Source organism: Abramis brama (assembly GCF_963993115.1).
Source record: "Abramis brama genome assembly, chromosome: 7".
Classification (NCBI taxonomy): Eukaryota; Metazoa; Chordata; class Actinopteri; order Cypriniformes; family Leuciscidae; genus Abramis; species Abramis brama.
In genome coordinates, this window is record NC_139969.1 from 16,609,910 (window position 1) to 16,625,999 (window position 16,090).

The 16,090-nt window shown below is 35.0% G+C and overlaps 1 protein-coding gene across 6 annotated transcripts in view; it reads right to left on the reverse strand.

Annotated features, from left to right (window-relative positions):
• Positions 1-16,090, reverse strand: part of astn1 (astrotactin 1) — a 271,979-nt gene that overhangs the window by 117,264 nt on the left and 138,625 nt on the right. For all 6 annotated transcript variants that reach the window (XM_084120756.1, XM_084120760.1, XM_084120759.1 and 3 more), the window contains 2 exons: positions 14,576-14,770; positions 1,574-1,701 (listed from right to left, as the gene is read on the reverse strand). In XM_084120756.1, coding sequence (XP_083976882.1) covers positions 1,574-1,701; positions 14,576-14,770 — 323 coding nt within the window. The remainder of the gene's footprint in view (positions 1-1,573; positions 1,702-14,575; positions 14,771-16,090) is intronic.

Sequence of the window (16,090 nt, forward strand, 5' to 3'; positions counted from 1 at the left end):
CACAGAATACGTGTACTGCACTGAGCTCCAGAAATGAGTCAGATTGGTCAGCTAATGAGTCCTGACAGAGGCAGCAGCATCCAGAAGCCCCTGAGAAAATGATTTTGTTAATACCCTCTCCATTTTTATGCCTCTTCATCATCCACTTGATCTGGCAGAAGATAATGCGAAACCAGTCAACTGTTTGCAAGAACTTATAACATATGCACACAAACACAAACAAACACTGAAGATTAATGTGAAGCGTCTTCATCTGAAATGAGAGGATCGATTTTTGAATAATTGTTCTTTATTAATAAACAATAAATTAAGCATTAACTTACGAGAGGCTGTGCTGTATTCTGAAGTGCATCTATAGCAGCGAAGCCTGGACCCAAACTACAGTATCTGTTTTATTAAATGTGTTTTAACATTATAAATGCTGAATGGCTTTGTTGTGATCATGCTAAGCAGGCAATCCAAGTGAAGAGTGTTACTATTATGGATTTATAAGGTCAAGGGCGAGATTAAGAGGCTTATTTAATCAAGACAAACATTTATAATCTGTAAGACTAATAGAATTGTTTCAAAGCTTTGTCAACACTTGGGGAAAGTGGCAAAAATTACAATTTGTTTATATAGTTAATATTGTCATATACAATGAGATTAAAAACATTACTTTTGTCTTAAATAAAAAAGGATCAGTGGGAGTAACAATGTATTTTATCCAGTATTACTCATATTTATGTCTTTCTCACACTGAAGAAAAAAATTATTTTATCAAATTTTCATATACATATAAAATATTTCTATTTGTGCTCAAAGGTGCCCTCTTTTTTCATTCTTGTTAATATTTTAATCAAATTTCCAACCAATGAACAATTAACCTAGCACACCTGCAAATACTTAATAGGTGCGTAGGACAAAGACAATAATCGCAGCCCAATATAAACTAGTAAACAGAAAATCTGCACACTCCCAACTCGCAAAAGTGATAAAAATGCTCAAACAAATGCAAAATCAACAATAGAATAACCAATCCTCACATCAAGACTTATTATGACATAACCAAACACAACCAATACCAAACATGGGCCCAATTTGGAAAACATCCCAAAATGCTTAGATGAGAAAAGAACACTTACATCTAAAATAAAATAAAAACTGCAACATATATTCTGCATTCTGTTAAATAAATATGTAGATATCTTTGATGTCTATATGGTATGACTCAGCACCCTGAACCAATAGAACACTAGAACACCAAGCTTTTTCATGTCATTGACTGATGAGATAAAGCCTTTTAGCCAGTTGTTTCATGCGGTGACCTCGGTGAAGGACTTATAATATTTATAATAAGAAATTGCCACTCAGCTTATGTAATACTGCTAGACACCATCAAACAACACAATGCTCCTCAAATGAAAAAGGTAACAGATTACACATTTCATCCTTTTGAACTACTTTTGAAACCTCAAAACAATAATATAGGGCTGTCAATACATTAAGAAAATGACTTGATTAGGTAATCAACTACAAGCTGATGTAGTCACTGAGGTGTTGAGTGATTGATCATAAATGTACAAGCTCTTACCAGTGAGGTACTCTGGATCAGGCACTGGATCAGACAGCTCCTCATGACACTGGGATTCAGTCGGCACAGATGCCACCACCATGCCATCCGGGAGCTGCTGCTCGATGCCACGGGCAAAGTTTTTTTGCCTAGATAGCAGAAGATAAAGGAGAAAATCCACTCAAAACACAGTTCATTGTTTAAAGGGTCATCTGTCAATTACATAAAGCATACATTTAAGCCCATTACATTTTTATGCATTTACATTTTACACATATTTTACTAAATAATATAAAAATGACCTGCAAATTGCTAGGTGGTGGGCGATTTGATCAATAAAACGAAACCATTTGAATGATAATGCTAAGTGAAAGCAAAAAAGAAAATCTTGTAAAATATGGATATTGTGCACTAAAATAAACAGTAAACATTAACATATGAGCTTGTCATGAACTATGTTCACAGAAAAAACAAAACAATAAAAAATACATTTTCCTATTTTGCTGCAATGATGTGCCAGCTACTGTATGTCAGACTAAATAAACATAAGTGACCCTGAACCACAAAAACAGTCACATGGGTCAATTTGAAATCTGAAAGCTGAATAAATACGCTTTCCATTGATGTATGGTTTGTTAGGATAGGACAATATTTGGCCGAGATACAACTATTTGGAAATCTGAGGGTGCAAAAAAATCGAAACATTGAGAAAATCGCCCTTAAAGTTGTCCATTTATGTTCGCGATTGTGCTGCATTCACTCACAAAAACAAATGTTTTATATATTTACGGTAGGAAATTTACAAAATATCTTCATGGAACATGATCTTTACTTAACATCCTAATGGTTTTTTGGCATAAAAGAAAAATCTATAATTTTGACCCATACAATGTATTTTTGGCTATTGCCACAAATATACCTGTGCTACTTGTGACTGGTTTTATGATCCAGGGTCACATAAATGGAGGATGAAGGAGTAAATAAAGTCATAGGATAGGATACATTTAATTTGAAAGGAGATAGAGTAGCTGTAAGAGAACAAGAAAAATGCAAACCGAAGAAAGCAGTGCACAAAGGAATGACTGTATATCTAAATGAGATCTGCTGAAGTACTCTAGACTTGAGGAAAGAGTAAGAAAATACAGTTTAAATTTAAACAAGAATATAGAGATAAAAAAGTGAGAAGATGTGTTAAAGTAGATATAGTTTGGTTTCAAAGCAATGTGAGAAAATAAGTATGCATTGGAAAGAAGGCCTGATGGGAAGGGATAAACAGATATAACAGCAAAAGATGCAAAAACTCACAAACTCTGCTTTTATAGAAGGTCTGACTCAATATCTCTCCATGTATCTTAAGTCAGATCAAGGTTACATTATTCTGGGAACGAGTATATACATGTGTGGAAACTGAACAATGCGATATAAAAAATGTGTGTCAAAGAAAAGTACAAATAAAAGGAGGAAAGAAGAATATAGAATAGACAATTTCCTTTTCAATGCAAAATAAGCACCCAAAAAGCACACAAGGGAAATATGCAGAATGCAACAAGATTCTAGAGTGCTGTTTACAAGAGCATCTCGTAAATGAGCGAGCATCCAGGAAATTGTACAAGGCAACATTATGCAATCGGAATCTCTTTTTGAGCATTACTGTCATATCCGATTTAAAAGTGGACTTGGATGAGAGAATTATATTATCTCTGAATACACAGAGCACTGTATAAATAATTGGACTTTAACAGGGAAAAAAGCCAGAGGCTTACAATATGTGCTTTATGTTAATACAGGAATGAAAAGTGGCTGAAAGTGGAACACTCTGTCATTTATGTTCGACAAACAGTCATATACGCCTACTGTGCAAAATACCCCCGCTTCCTGGATGATTTAAAACGTCCTGCTTTTAATAAAGAAAATAGTAATTTCCTTGGCTTAATAATAACAATATCATATAATATTTGTAACCCAGAACATGATCAGATTCCACAGATGTACTGTATATGCAACTGAAGGTTTTCTAGGCCAAATTATATCTGGCATAAACCTCAAAAACTATTAACAAATACATCCTCTTGGGTGCACATTCTGCAGAAATTTCTCTGAACATCAGGGGATTTCCTCCCCACATCTAATAAAAATGTAAAAAAGTTGTTTCTCTTGTCAAACTTGAAACTCACGCTTCAATAGATACTCGCATATTGAAATATTAATAGCTCTGCGTTATTGCTTGTCAAAGTCACATCTGAAAAAAGGTTCAGTTCCCCACAGAGTCGTGCAGCTAAATAGAAATGTGCAATAAACTTAGGGGCCAGTAATTTTAATGAAAATGATACATACGGTTCTTAAGTTTCTGAAATTAATACCGGGTAACATTTATGACTACAACCCCTGTGAATTTAAATGACTGTAAATGTTGGTGCATAATAATAAAAATAATAAAAGCAATATAAATTGTAAATGCTACTACCAAATGTAATAGCTTACCACAATTTTCTCTATATTTTAGCTTACAAAATTACCTAAAATTATTACAGCAAATTACAAAAATGTTAACAGATACTTGCATGATGAATGCCTGTTACTTTCCCTATACTGCATACAGAAAAGTCTCCTGAGAAAACACGATGTAAATTCATTAATCATATGGGTTGATATAAAGGAGGGAGATTTCAGTAATAATATCTAGCAGCACACAATTATAGACAGAATATGCAAGTTTTATGAGATGCATGGGCATTGCAGGTGGGATTAGAATGGGAACAAGTGGATAATATAAATAATTCAAAATGACAATAGAACAATTCTGCATGTAAAAATAGGTGAACTGTTGCTGTCCAGCAACAGCTGATGGCAGATTATCATACTAGAGTACAATAATGACAGAATACAACGGAAAGTCTTGAAAAGCCATCTAAATACAAAATGGCAGACTCAGAAAGTTAACACGCTAAAATTGCTGGAGAATGAGAAATAAACTTTTGCAGCAAGTACATTTCGTTTTCTTTTGATTTAAGTAACTTAAAACTAAAGGGTTGGAAATGAAGTTATTCAATTCCAGGCAAGATGACGAGATATCAGCTGTCAATTAATATTGTTAAGAGAAGATTTCATGCATTATTAATCATAATATGCGAGGCTGAATCTATTCATCTAGAATTGCAGAATTGTGAGCTAGTAGTTTTAGCTTGTTTAAACTTGTACCTTGTAAACCACTAAACAGAACTGCAAAATAATACCTGCTGTCAAAGAGGTTTTCACACCCCAAACACACCCCAAACCTGCCAATGGTCAGTCAAACAGATAGTCCCACCTAAAACACATGCCACTGGTTGTTTTGAAAGCCCCACAAAGACACAAATTATATCCACTTTTCTGGATAATAATATTTTTTAGAAAATTATAAGTATAGAAAAAATACACATTTTACCTTTCGCATTTTTAATTAATAGTGCAAATATCACAGCATACTGTAAACTGGAAATCAACATTCCTTTTCTATTTTCTAATTAAAAGGAAAAGTTATAAGAGCATTTGAAAAGATGAGCCATATGAAAACACCCTAGACTTCAAGCTTTTAAAAAAATCATGGCCTGAGTGTGATGTTTTAATTTAGTGCTGGGAGAAAGGTAGCACTTTGAGTTTCTTGCTGTGGATAGAAACACCCAACTGAGAGATTTTAAGAGAGGTAGTCCTAATCATGATTCTGCAAACCCTTAATGAGAACAAAGGGCAGTAAAAAATTCATTAAAACCAGCTCAAATCACGCTGGGAAGGAACAGAAGTGAAACTGGTTAAGGCTGGAACCCAGAGGAGAGGGAAAGTAATTAGGAAAGGGCACATGTTTTTAGGTGGAAAGTCTCATGATGATAAGACAAAAATCGAAATGAAATCCTGACAATGCACACAAGATATGGGAGTGGAAGTAGGCATAGGTACATTGTTTGGAATGCCCTATAAAAGTGTGTATAGTATTTAATTAAGATGTCAACAAAATATTTGCATACTTTACTTAATTTCGTAGCACTCTGATCTACAAAAGCTATGGTAGACAGAAATGGCGCTGCCATAAAAAAATTAAATAAAAAAAAAAAAAAAAAAAAACGGACTTATTGCTGCTCAACAAGCTAGAGTTTTGTCAGCAGTACCATAGGGACTTTCTGGATAAAGACAGTAGCACAGCCTCGAGCACAACATCCAGTGGGTAATCTGCACTCAGTGTACCGTATTTGAAGAATGCACTGTGTAAATGCCTATGTGTGTGTGCAAACTTCAGCAATGTGCAGTAAAGGTTGGATTGTCAGTATTTGTATCCCTTTCTCTCTCTCTTTCTATGAAGATGTTCCGATGTTCTCTGTAGCTGTCATCCAAGAAACAAACAAACAGACAAAAAAATCCCAATGCCATGTCTATCTATCTATCTATCTATCTATCTATCTATCTATCTATCTATCTATCTATCTATCTATCTATCTATCTATCTATAGTACCTACCAACCTACCTCTCAGACTGACTGTACGGCCTGTAAAACCTTCAAACTTCAAGCTTTTAAAATTGTTTTACACTTTCAGCAAGCTAACATCAAAATTTGTCTTCATCTTCAAGACAAACTTCATCTGTCAAGTTTCTTTTGCACTTTTCCAAAAACACTGATTGTCCATGTTTAGAGCTTAGAATGCTTCACAAATTCACCAAACTTCTGTTATTATTAGAGCAAGAGATACACTATACAGACATATTTGTGAGGCTGAAAATAACTAATATAAAAAAAATGTGGAAATGGCACTGGAACATGTCAATTACTGCTTGGGGAAGTGCCGATTCAACTTGTAACGTGCCAGATGCTACATCTCAAAAGACCACATATAATTAAAATGATGAGCACAGACATGCAGTTGGCTTGCAAACATCCAGTACCGAATCAAGATGAACTATAAGCTAAATTGAGCTAACAATTAACAAGCACAACAGGCTGGTATTTTGAGGTGGAACTGAATGGAATGGAGAAATCTAATGTCATAATATCTATGTATGTTTAAAATGTATGAAAATATAAATATGCCTTAGCATAAATAATAAAACAAAAATGAAACATGGGTGAAAGAAAGATTCAAAGTACAAGTAAGAACACTGCTTAAGTTATTAAAAAACTGGTGTTGAGAAGGTGATAATGTCATAGGTCTCTAAAAAATCCCCACAAGATTTTGAAAGTCACTTGGCTCCAAACATCACTGGACCCCATTGAATTTGAATGTATGGACAAAGTTAAGAACAACATATTTTTCTAAATATCTTTTGTGTTCCACATATGAAAGAAAGGCTTTTCATGAGGATAAACAAAGGATTTTCACTTTTGGGGGAAGGATCCCTTTAAATAGAGACCAAAACACTAGAATCTGAAAATCTGAATTTTTAATATGATCTTAAACACTTCAAACACTTTCATGTCCAGATTATCTTGGCTATGAAAAGCAACCTCAATAAATATGTTTTATAAGTTCCCTTGTGTCATGTCTGTCCTCTGTATTTCTTCATAAAAGTTACTTTACAGAGAAAGTAAAGATCCAACAGCACACCCTCGCTGCAATACAGGGCTTTCAAAATGGCATGTTCATCTGTCAGAGAACGCCACTGGCCTGAAAAGCATCAAACAGGAGCCAATAGATTCTCCATTGTCTTTTGGGCAAGTTGTCACAGGAAATGTGTTGCACCTCTCGTTCAGGATTAAACAGCATGAAAATGTAACCATGCCTTTCAGATATGAGTCAGATCATAAAAGCAGCTGCTGTGTGACAACCCAGACTTGTGGGTAGTAACTTTTGGTGAAGCGCCAAAGGAAACACACGGCAGGTGTAAGTTTAAAACAGAATAATAAACAACTTCAACCTCTCTGGATGGGTTTTACCTGGCAGTTGCTCGCTCTTTTCCCTGTTGCGTCATTTTGGAAAGAGATGAATCAGAGTTACCTCTGTAAGTATATGTTTAATTCCTCCTGAATGTATGTGCATATTGCATGCATGTGAGTTATATGAATCATTTGCCATTTTTCATCTAACCTCAAGACAAGACTCTGAGGTGACTTCACTAAACTTTTGTGCCACTTTTACATGCAGTGTTTCAGTGCATCTTTGCCTTATTCAATAAGCACTCAAAATCCATTAAACAAGGTACTGTGATATATATATATATATATATATATATATATATATATATATATATATATATATATATATATATATATATATATATATATATATATATATATATATGTTTAGCTATAACTAGGAATATACACTACTGGTAAAAAGTTTAAGTCAGTAATATTTTTATGCTCAACAAGGCTGCATTTATTTGTTCAAAAATATTAATAGTAATATTGTGAAATATTATTATTCCTGTGATGGCAAAGCTGAATTCTGTATTTTAAAGAGTCAATTCAGGTGTCTGGATCCCATTAAATCACACCAGATTGTGGCAGTCTGCCTAATCCTATCTGTCCAGCGCATATATTGTGGGTGTATTGCACCTTTAACAGATTTGCATAATTTATTTAGTGAATGAAGCACTAAAACAGCACAAACAGTGCATACAGATAAATGGCATATTATCAAAAACAATTTATTCTTAGTGTATTCTCCCCTCAGAGTGAAATACAATTTTAAAAAACATACATTCAACCACGAAAATCTCATTAATCAAATTGCTAGCATAAACAGCTAACAGAAATCTTTACTATTTTTCTTTTTTAACCTCATTTTAGATCAGATAATCTTACCTCGATTAACCGAAAGGCATATGCATGTCTCAGAACGCAATCAATCATAAAAGTGCTTTGTTTATCCACACTGTTCGCTTTAAAGATTTCCATTCCTCACCCTAGAAGATCAAACAACATATCATTTCCAGCTGCTGCTTCTCCTGAGCACCAGATTTTTGACTATTTCCTCAGGTCTGAAATTAATTGTCGCAGCCCTGTTATACTCTATGAAGTATTAATGAACTTGCCGTAGCCTCCTTTTGTTCCCCATTAAACCAAACTTGCTTATGGTCACTTTTAATTTACTCCTCGCCATTCCACATAATTAGAGCTCGCATTAGCACCAATGCCTCTCAAAAGGTGAACAGCACAGAGCATGCTAGAGCGTCCTAGAGCATGAGGCCCGGCTGTGCTTTTCAAAGGCTGTCTAAACCCAACATCTCTCCGGGTGCCTCCAAATGAGATCAGAGCTTTTGAGATTTAGCTTCTTGATAATATTAACTCTCCTCCCACTATTTCTTCATCACTCAGGCGCTCCCTCCTTCTCTACTGTGCCAATCAAACCATCTGGAGTAAATGGATAAACTGCTGCAGGAAACTCTCTGTGTTTAATTTAAAGGCAGTTGACGGCTTTGCATTGTGACCTTTAGGTCGAGCTGACCACAGAGAGAGCACATCACAGGGTTCTTTCAATTAGAGGAACCTTCAAAGAGTATTTGTGTGTAGCTAGACCGGGATTCTGCTGTGTAGTGTTTCATAGGATTTGTGACAGCAGTGTATTTAAGATCTACAGTATATTTCAGACAAACATACTGTACATAGCAGTCCCCAACGGTCTGCTAATTAGGGTCCCCAACATTATTTTAGTGTTGTATGCGTGTGTGTGTGTTCCACTGCATACTTGTTTGGAATGACATGAGGATGAGTAAATGATAGACATTTTTGGGTGAACTATCGCATTAACTTTACTACGTTATGAATTGTCTGTTGGCTTACGAGGGATACAATTCTAAATAAATAAACACAGGCTAATAAAATGTAGTACTTGGTGGAAAAGTGTAACCTTAAGGAAGAAAGTTAGTGGTTCCAACAATAACGAAAAACAGCAACAACAACAAAGACATGTATTAGGTGAAAAAGAAACCTTTTTTTTTTTTTTTTTTTTTTTTAAATAATTGTTGTACATTTAAAAGTAATCAGATTACTTTTTTCAAGTAACGCATTACTTTTAAATGTACAACAATTTTTTTTTTTTCCAAATAAGTAATATTTTACTTTGTATTCCCATTTATTGTGTGACAGCTCTCCTGTCCCCATGTTGAGAGAAATCTGGAGTAAGGTGAAGAGGCATTGTGTGCGCTGTGTGAACATGATGGTTATTGTAGTTCTATACTAAATTTGAGCATGCATTTACTCATTTCACTTGCACAAAAACATATTCAGTATTTAGTATTCAGATCAATTAAAAAGGTGAGGTGCAAACAATTAAGCAAACCTGCAATACTTAAAATGTTAATTAATAAATATTTATGTACTTAATCTCACTTTATTTACTAATGTCTTTGCTGCTGACCTTCCATGGTCTAATTCAACCATACTTATAAGCAAAAATGACTTTAGTTAAACATCAAATTTGTGTTTAATTTTGTTGTTTTAATTGTTGAAGGAAGTGTTGAACTTTATTCTCCTGCGTTACTAAACGGTAACAAAAAAATTATGTAATGCATCTTCCAAGTGGATGCTGCACACTAGTGGTGGTTGAGGAGAGATTCCCTGATATGACTGTAAAGTGCTCTGTGTTTACAGTAGTACATATGAAAGCACTATATAAATGCCTCATTCATTCATACTTTCCATAAAAAGTAACTAATTAACGCAATATTGTGAAACATTACTTTTAAGAGTAACTTCCCCCAATTCTGATTACAATAATATAATATAATATAATATAATATAATATAATATAATATAATATAATATAATATAATATAATATAATATAATATAATATAATATAATATAAGAGCAATATCACACTCGTAGCCATGTGATTTGGCTGTATATCTGTCACGGTTTATGAATTCTCTGCCTTCTTCATGTCTTGTGATAGTGTGTGTGTGTGAACTTGTATGTCAGTGTGGGTGTGTCCTCTGATTACAGCTAATCATCAGCTAATTATCAGCGCCAGCTGTCTTCACTTTCAACTTGTATATATTCTCAGTGACTGGTATCTTGTGTTGTCAGATCGTTGTGATTTTGTCCTGTGTTGGTTCCTGTCCTGTTCTGTGGCATTCTTCGTGGTTTCCCTGGATGTTCTCCGTGCTTCACCATCTACTCAACTCATCACTTTCCCAGACTCTGGATTACCATTCACTGGATTACATCACCTGCCTGGTTGCCTATCGAGGTCCCTGCGCCACTCGCCAACTTCTGTGTTCTGTGTTTTGTGTCTTTCTGACTGTGAACTGTTTATTTGTCAAATAAGCATTTTTACCTGTTATTGCTTCCACTCGTTTCCTGACAATATCAGCATGGCTGTGATTCGGCCATAATCACAGTGTGCTGATATCCAGCCATATCGCACGGCTACGAGTGTGATATTGTGTTTATACAACAGTTCGATGGCACACATGAGTAAATAAATACGAAACAACAACAGAGTGTCTTTAAAAACACTCTTTCGTGCAGAACTACTTCCTTCCGCCATGGATTCAAATCTCAAGTTGACAGTTGAGCCTGAGCCTCAGTTACTAATTCTAAAACGTCACTTTAGAACTTAGTAACAAAAGAACATTGAGTCGCTTCGTTGAAGCTTGTTGGTATTAAGTAGAGTAGGCTACAGTATTATGGTATTATGAGAGAGAGAGATCGACAAGACGAGTGTATTACTTGCATTTGATATAGCATTCATTCTTCAGGTCGATGTCCATAATATAATATAAAAAAAATCAGTTTGAATGTGCTCTGAAGAAAGCAATATGTTCGTCTTTTACCTTCCCACGACAGCGCTAAAACAACTTCCTTTTTCTAACTCACTCATAAAGACAGTCTTTGCCGCCATCTAACGGCGTAAATAATGTAACTTTCACTGAAGTCCATTTCACGATCCTTTATCAATACCAAATACGGCATATTATTTATATAAAATAATATTTACTGAACAACATTATTCAAATTAACAGCAATAGCTATTATAAAAGACAATAGGAAATTAACAGAAGTAAACAATTCAGTCAAATGCACTTGCAGCACTCTAGTATAGGATTTAAGAGAAATATAGCCTAAATATAAAGTTATGAAACTTAATTTTCCCCTTAACCAAAATCGATTTGCTCTGGAACAAGTAATAGATTAATAAGACCAAATATTTACAGTTTGATATACTCCAAATGAATGTTTATCATGTTTAACCACTATCTACATAAGCGCCAGTGGCAAATTCCCAAAGGACTGGATGAATGAAGCTGTTCTCTGCGGGTGCATGAGCGCTGAACCTGGAGCTCGGATCTGCGAAAGTGTCTGAACGGATATATTAGTCACATATTTGCGGTCTAAATAACTACATTCTCGCCTAAAAAACTCTTAAAACTACATTTCGTGACACAACAACAGTAGTATTTTTTTTTAAAGTATGGTGGATTTGCTCAACCGCCATGACAGTCAGAGTGATACAAATGGTGAAATGGTTAGAGTGCTGTTACTGGGTGAATATCACACGGCTGGAAAAGGCTCTCAGCCAAACAGATTCGAGAACCAGAAAGAACAGTTGTAAGAAAGAACACCACAGACACAGTGTAATCACCATGGGAAAATCTCAGAGTAAAACTGGAAGTTGTGAAAAATATGATACACCGGTGAAGTTTATCTATGTATCATCTTTTTACTCTTTTAATTCATTTTATAACTGTATCATACATCTCTTTTAATTTATTCTAGAACTGTTTTAATTTTCCTTGCTTTTATTTTGTGATTATTTTAATTCCTTTCTGTAAAGCACTTTGAATTGCCATAGTGTATGAAATGTGCTATATAAATAAACTTGCCTTGCCTTGTATATAATATGATATGATATACTGTATGATATGATATAATTGTCACCATTATGTTCAGTTATATTCAGTTCATAGAGTTTTAGTTTTCATTCCTCACATGTGTTTCCTTGTCTGTGGCCGTTTCTCAATATGCGTTCTTGTCTGTACTTGTGTTCTTGTGGACTTGTGAAACGTCATCAGTCGCTGCCCAAGTACTGTTCCAATTCAAAGTTCACATCTAGCCAAGTCCAGTTCAAATCCCCGGATGTGTTCTTGATCCGCCCCTTTTACCGAGGATGCATCAAGAGGTGACTTGTGCGGACTTGAGACAGCCAGGTATCCCAGAATGCATGTCGCACCAACCAGAAAGCGTCAATAGCAGAGGAGAAACCCCGCGTAATTTATTGTGTCACAAAATGTAATTTTAAGAGTGTTTCAGGCGAGAATGTAGTTGTTTAAAGCTCAAATCTGTGGTTTATTTATAAAGATAGCGTCTATTTGAAAAATGCATCTGACGTTTTCGGAGTTGTGAGATCCAGGCGAACACCGGGCGTTCAACACTCATTAACCCCGACTGTAACAGCTTTTCCTCGGCTAGTCCTTCTGATGTTTGCCGCTGGCTCTGATGTCTCTAGTCTATTGGTTAAACATGAGATATAATTCGTCTTGTGTATAAGTCAATCTTTGGTCTCATTAATCTATAGTTTGTTCCATGGCAAATTGTTTTGGCAAAGTGAAGTTTCACAACTTTATATATTTAGGCTATTTAACTTTAACTTTGTAGCCTATTATAGAACTGACTTATGTTTGACTGAATTGCTTGCTTTATTTCTCATTGTATAGCTTCTTGTACCTTTTAGGCTTATACTTTTATACTGGATATTATTGATCATTAAAACTGACATTTAACAAAAAGAGACAGGGTTGTGTAATTTTATTTGATATATTTTTAAATATATAGAATATTTTTTTATATTTATTTTAGTACATTCTCTCCACTGTAGAGTGATACATGTATACTGTAATAAAATAAAATGACACAACCCTGTCTCTGTTTGTTAAATGTCGGTTTTAATGATCAATATGTTTCATATTTTTTAAATGAAAACAAAAAGAAGCAGGGTTGTGTTTTATATTTCGTGTTGTTATAAATATATGCAGTGAAGATAATCAATGTACGCGTTTGCCTGAACCACATTTATGTGGCCATTAATATGTTTAAGATTTTTTTTTAAATGAAAAGAGGCAGAGTGGTGTTTTATAACATATTTCGTTTTATTGTTGACGAAAAGAGGCAGAGTTGTATTTTATACCATATTTCGTTTTATTGTTGCCTAAAATATACATAAAGAGATGACCGGAGTAGCCAGAGCGAACTGAGTGACGCGATCAAGAACTCTGCTGTTCCACCGGACTTGCATCCTCTCGTCCTCGGGAGTTCGTTCTCTTGAGTCGAACTTGGCAAGTCCGAACTACCAAGGACGCAAGTCCGAAGTTTGCGTACTTGGTATTGAGAAGCGGCCGGTGTTTCCTGCCACTGATCACATTAATCACAGCTGCTAATCGTTTAGTTAATCGCCACTGTGTATTTAAGTTCCTGCCCGTGTTCTGTCTAGTGTCCGGTATTGTTGTCTTGCTGTCTTGCCAGCTGGCTATGTTTCTGAGTTATTTATTAAACAACCTTGTTACCTTTCAATCATCTCCGTCTTCCTTGGATCTAATCGTGACAATAATATGTTGAGTATTAGAGACTTTTATCATATTGGTTTACCCATCATTATTTGAAAACCATATGGCACTTTCTGTCAGAGATGTGCTGGGGCGGGTAATGCATGCAGTGCGGGTAATGCTACAACTTGTAATTTCCTGATCACATCCTTCTCTCTTTTCCCTATCATATCCTGTCACCCCTCCACTGTCCTGTCAATATAATTGGCAAAAGCTCCAAAATAAAATAAGCCACTGAAGGTCATGTGTTATGTATCAGTTAACTTACCAAACCTAAACAACACCCCATTGAGCCTGTTAAGATCACTGTAACATACTGTACAGGCTCTAGTAGTATATTATTAATATTTCAGAAATGAAAATAGGAACCACTGATTTAATAAATCAAATATAAAGAGATAATTCAACACAACATTTCACACTATCAGCACAATCTTGCTATTAAAAATGGGTGAATATAAGTCATCTGTCACCCTTGGTGCTGGTAAAATCAAGCACATAATAAAAGTTCACCTGAAGGTGGCCTTAAGGATCTGTCCTGATGTAATCTCTTTGGTGTGGTTATTGTAGCCATAGAAGAGGTCCCCAAACACAGTCTGGTTGGCTGGGATGTCAGCTGTGTCCCCACAGTCCACTCCCTCAGTGCAGGCTTCTGACAACGGCTGACATGAGCGGCCATCTGATCCTCTCTTATAATCTTCAATACATCTACAAACATATGACAATGAGAAGACATGAGAGATAAAGGGACAGAAGAAAGAAGCGTTGACCTGCCAAAGTAAGATAATACTTGCCACTATTGGTCAAAAATGTATGAACCACCAATTCATTCTTTATTATTACACTTTTCTTCAATTTAGAATAATAGTAAAGTCATCAAAAAATAATATAATCAGAATATGGGACCAACAAGTCAAATCAAAATGTTCTTTGATTTCAGCATTTGCTAATACCCAGTATTCATTGGCAATAAAGCAGGTTAAATTAATTTATTGTTGACTTGACTATGCACAATATTGGTTATGAATGATTTGCTGCAACCTGTATTTAGTTTGAAAGTAGAAATAAAAAAAGAAATGCAAAATATTTTAGTTTATAAATGGACAAATTATTAGACTTTTTTTTTTAAATGCAATCATTTATTTGATCCATGTTTTAAAATGTAGTAAAATGTCTGTATGTGTGTTTGTGTGTGGAAAAATATCTTATAAATCATCCTAAATTATGTTTTCATCTTATTTATATTTATTTATTTTTTAGAAATGTAAAAATGCAGATGTGGCTTGTTGTGTTTACGGGTTGGTTTATGGTTAGGGGATAGAATATACAGTTTGTACAGTATAAAAATCATTATGTCTTTGGAAAGTAATGAAACATGGAACCCTGTGTGTGTGTGTGTGTGTGTGTGTGTGTGTGTGTGTGTGTGTGTGTGTGTGTGTGTGTGTGTGTGTGTCGCAACTGTAGTCAAATGAAAAGACTTAAAAATGGAAATGGAAATACTACAATCTGTATTATGTAAAGCAACAAGTGTATATTTTGTATGAATATGGATTCATGGATTAATAAAGTGTTATCAGTTTCTAGTTGCGTGTTTGTTTGTTACAGTAGTACAACATTCAAATCTACCCAGAGGTACAGGTAATGATCTCACGTAGCATCCGTCATGAATATAAGGTTGACAATTCTTTTTATTTACTGCAAAACAGTATCATCCTAATAGTGTGACAGCACACAGGAGTCGTTTATATTTATGGAACTTTGAAACTTAGCTGTCATGTCTGCACTGTATTACACAAGCAACAGAGAGAAAGAGGTGTCAGGGCTTAAACGCTCAGTCTCACTTCTCTTGGTAAAATACTACAGTTTTACAGGAAACTGTCATCAGTGTAGGTGAGACACATCCTCTCAGTTGCACATCCGAAACACAGACAACGATTTAAGTGGCTTCAGATTGCCTGTCGCATTATCAGGATCTCCAGAGAAAAAGAGAATTATGCGCATTTGTCACCTTTAGTCGATGCAACGTGC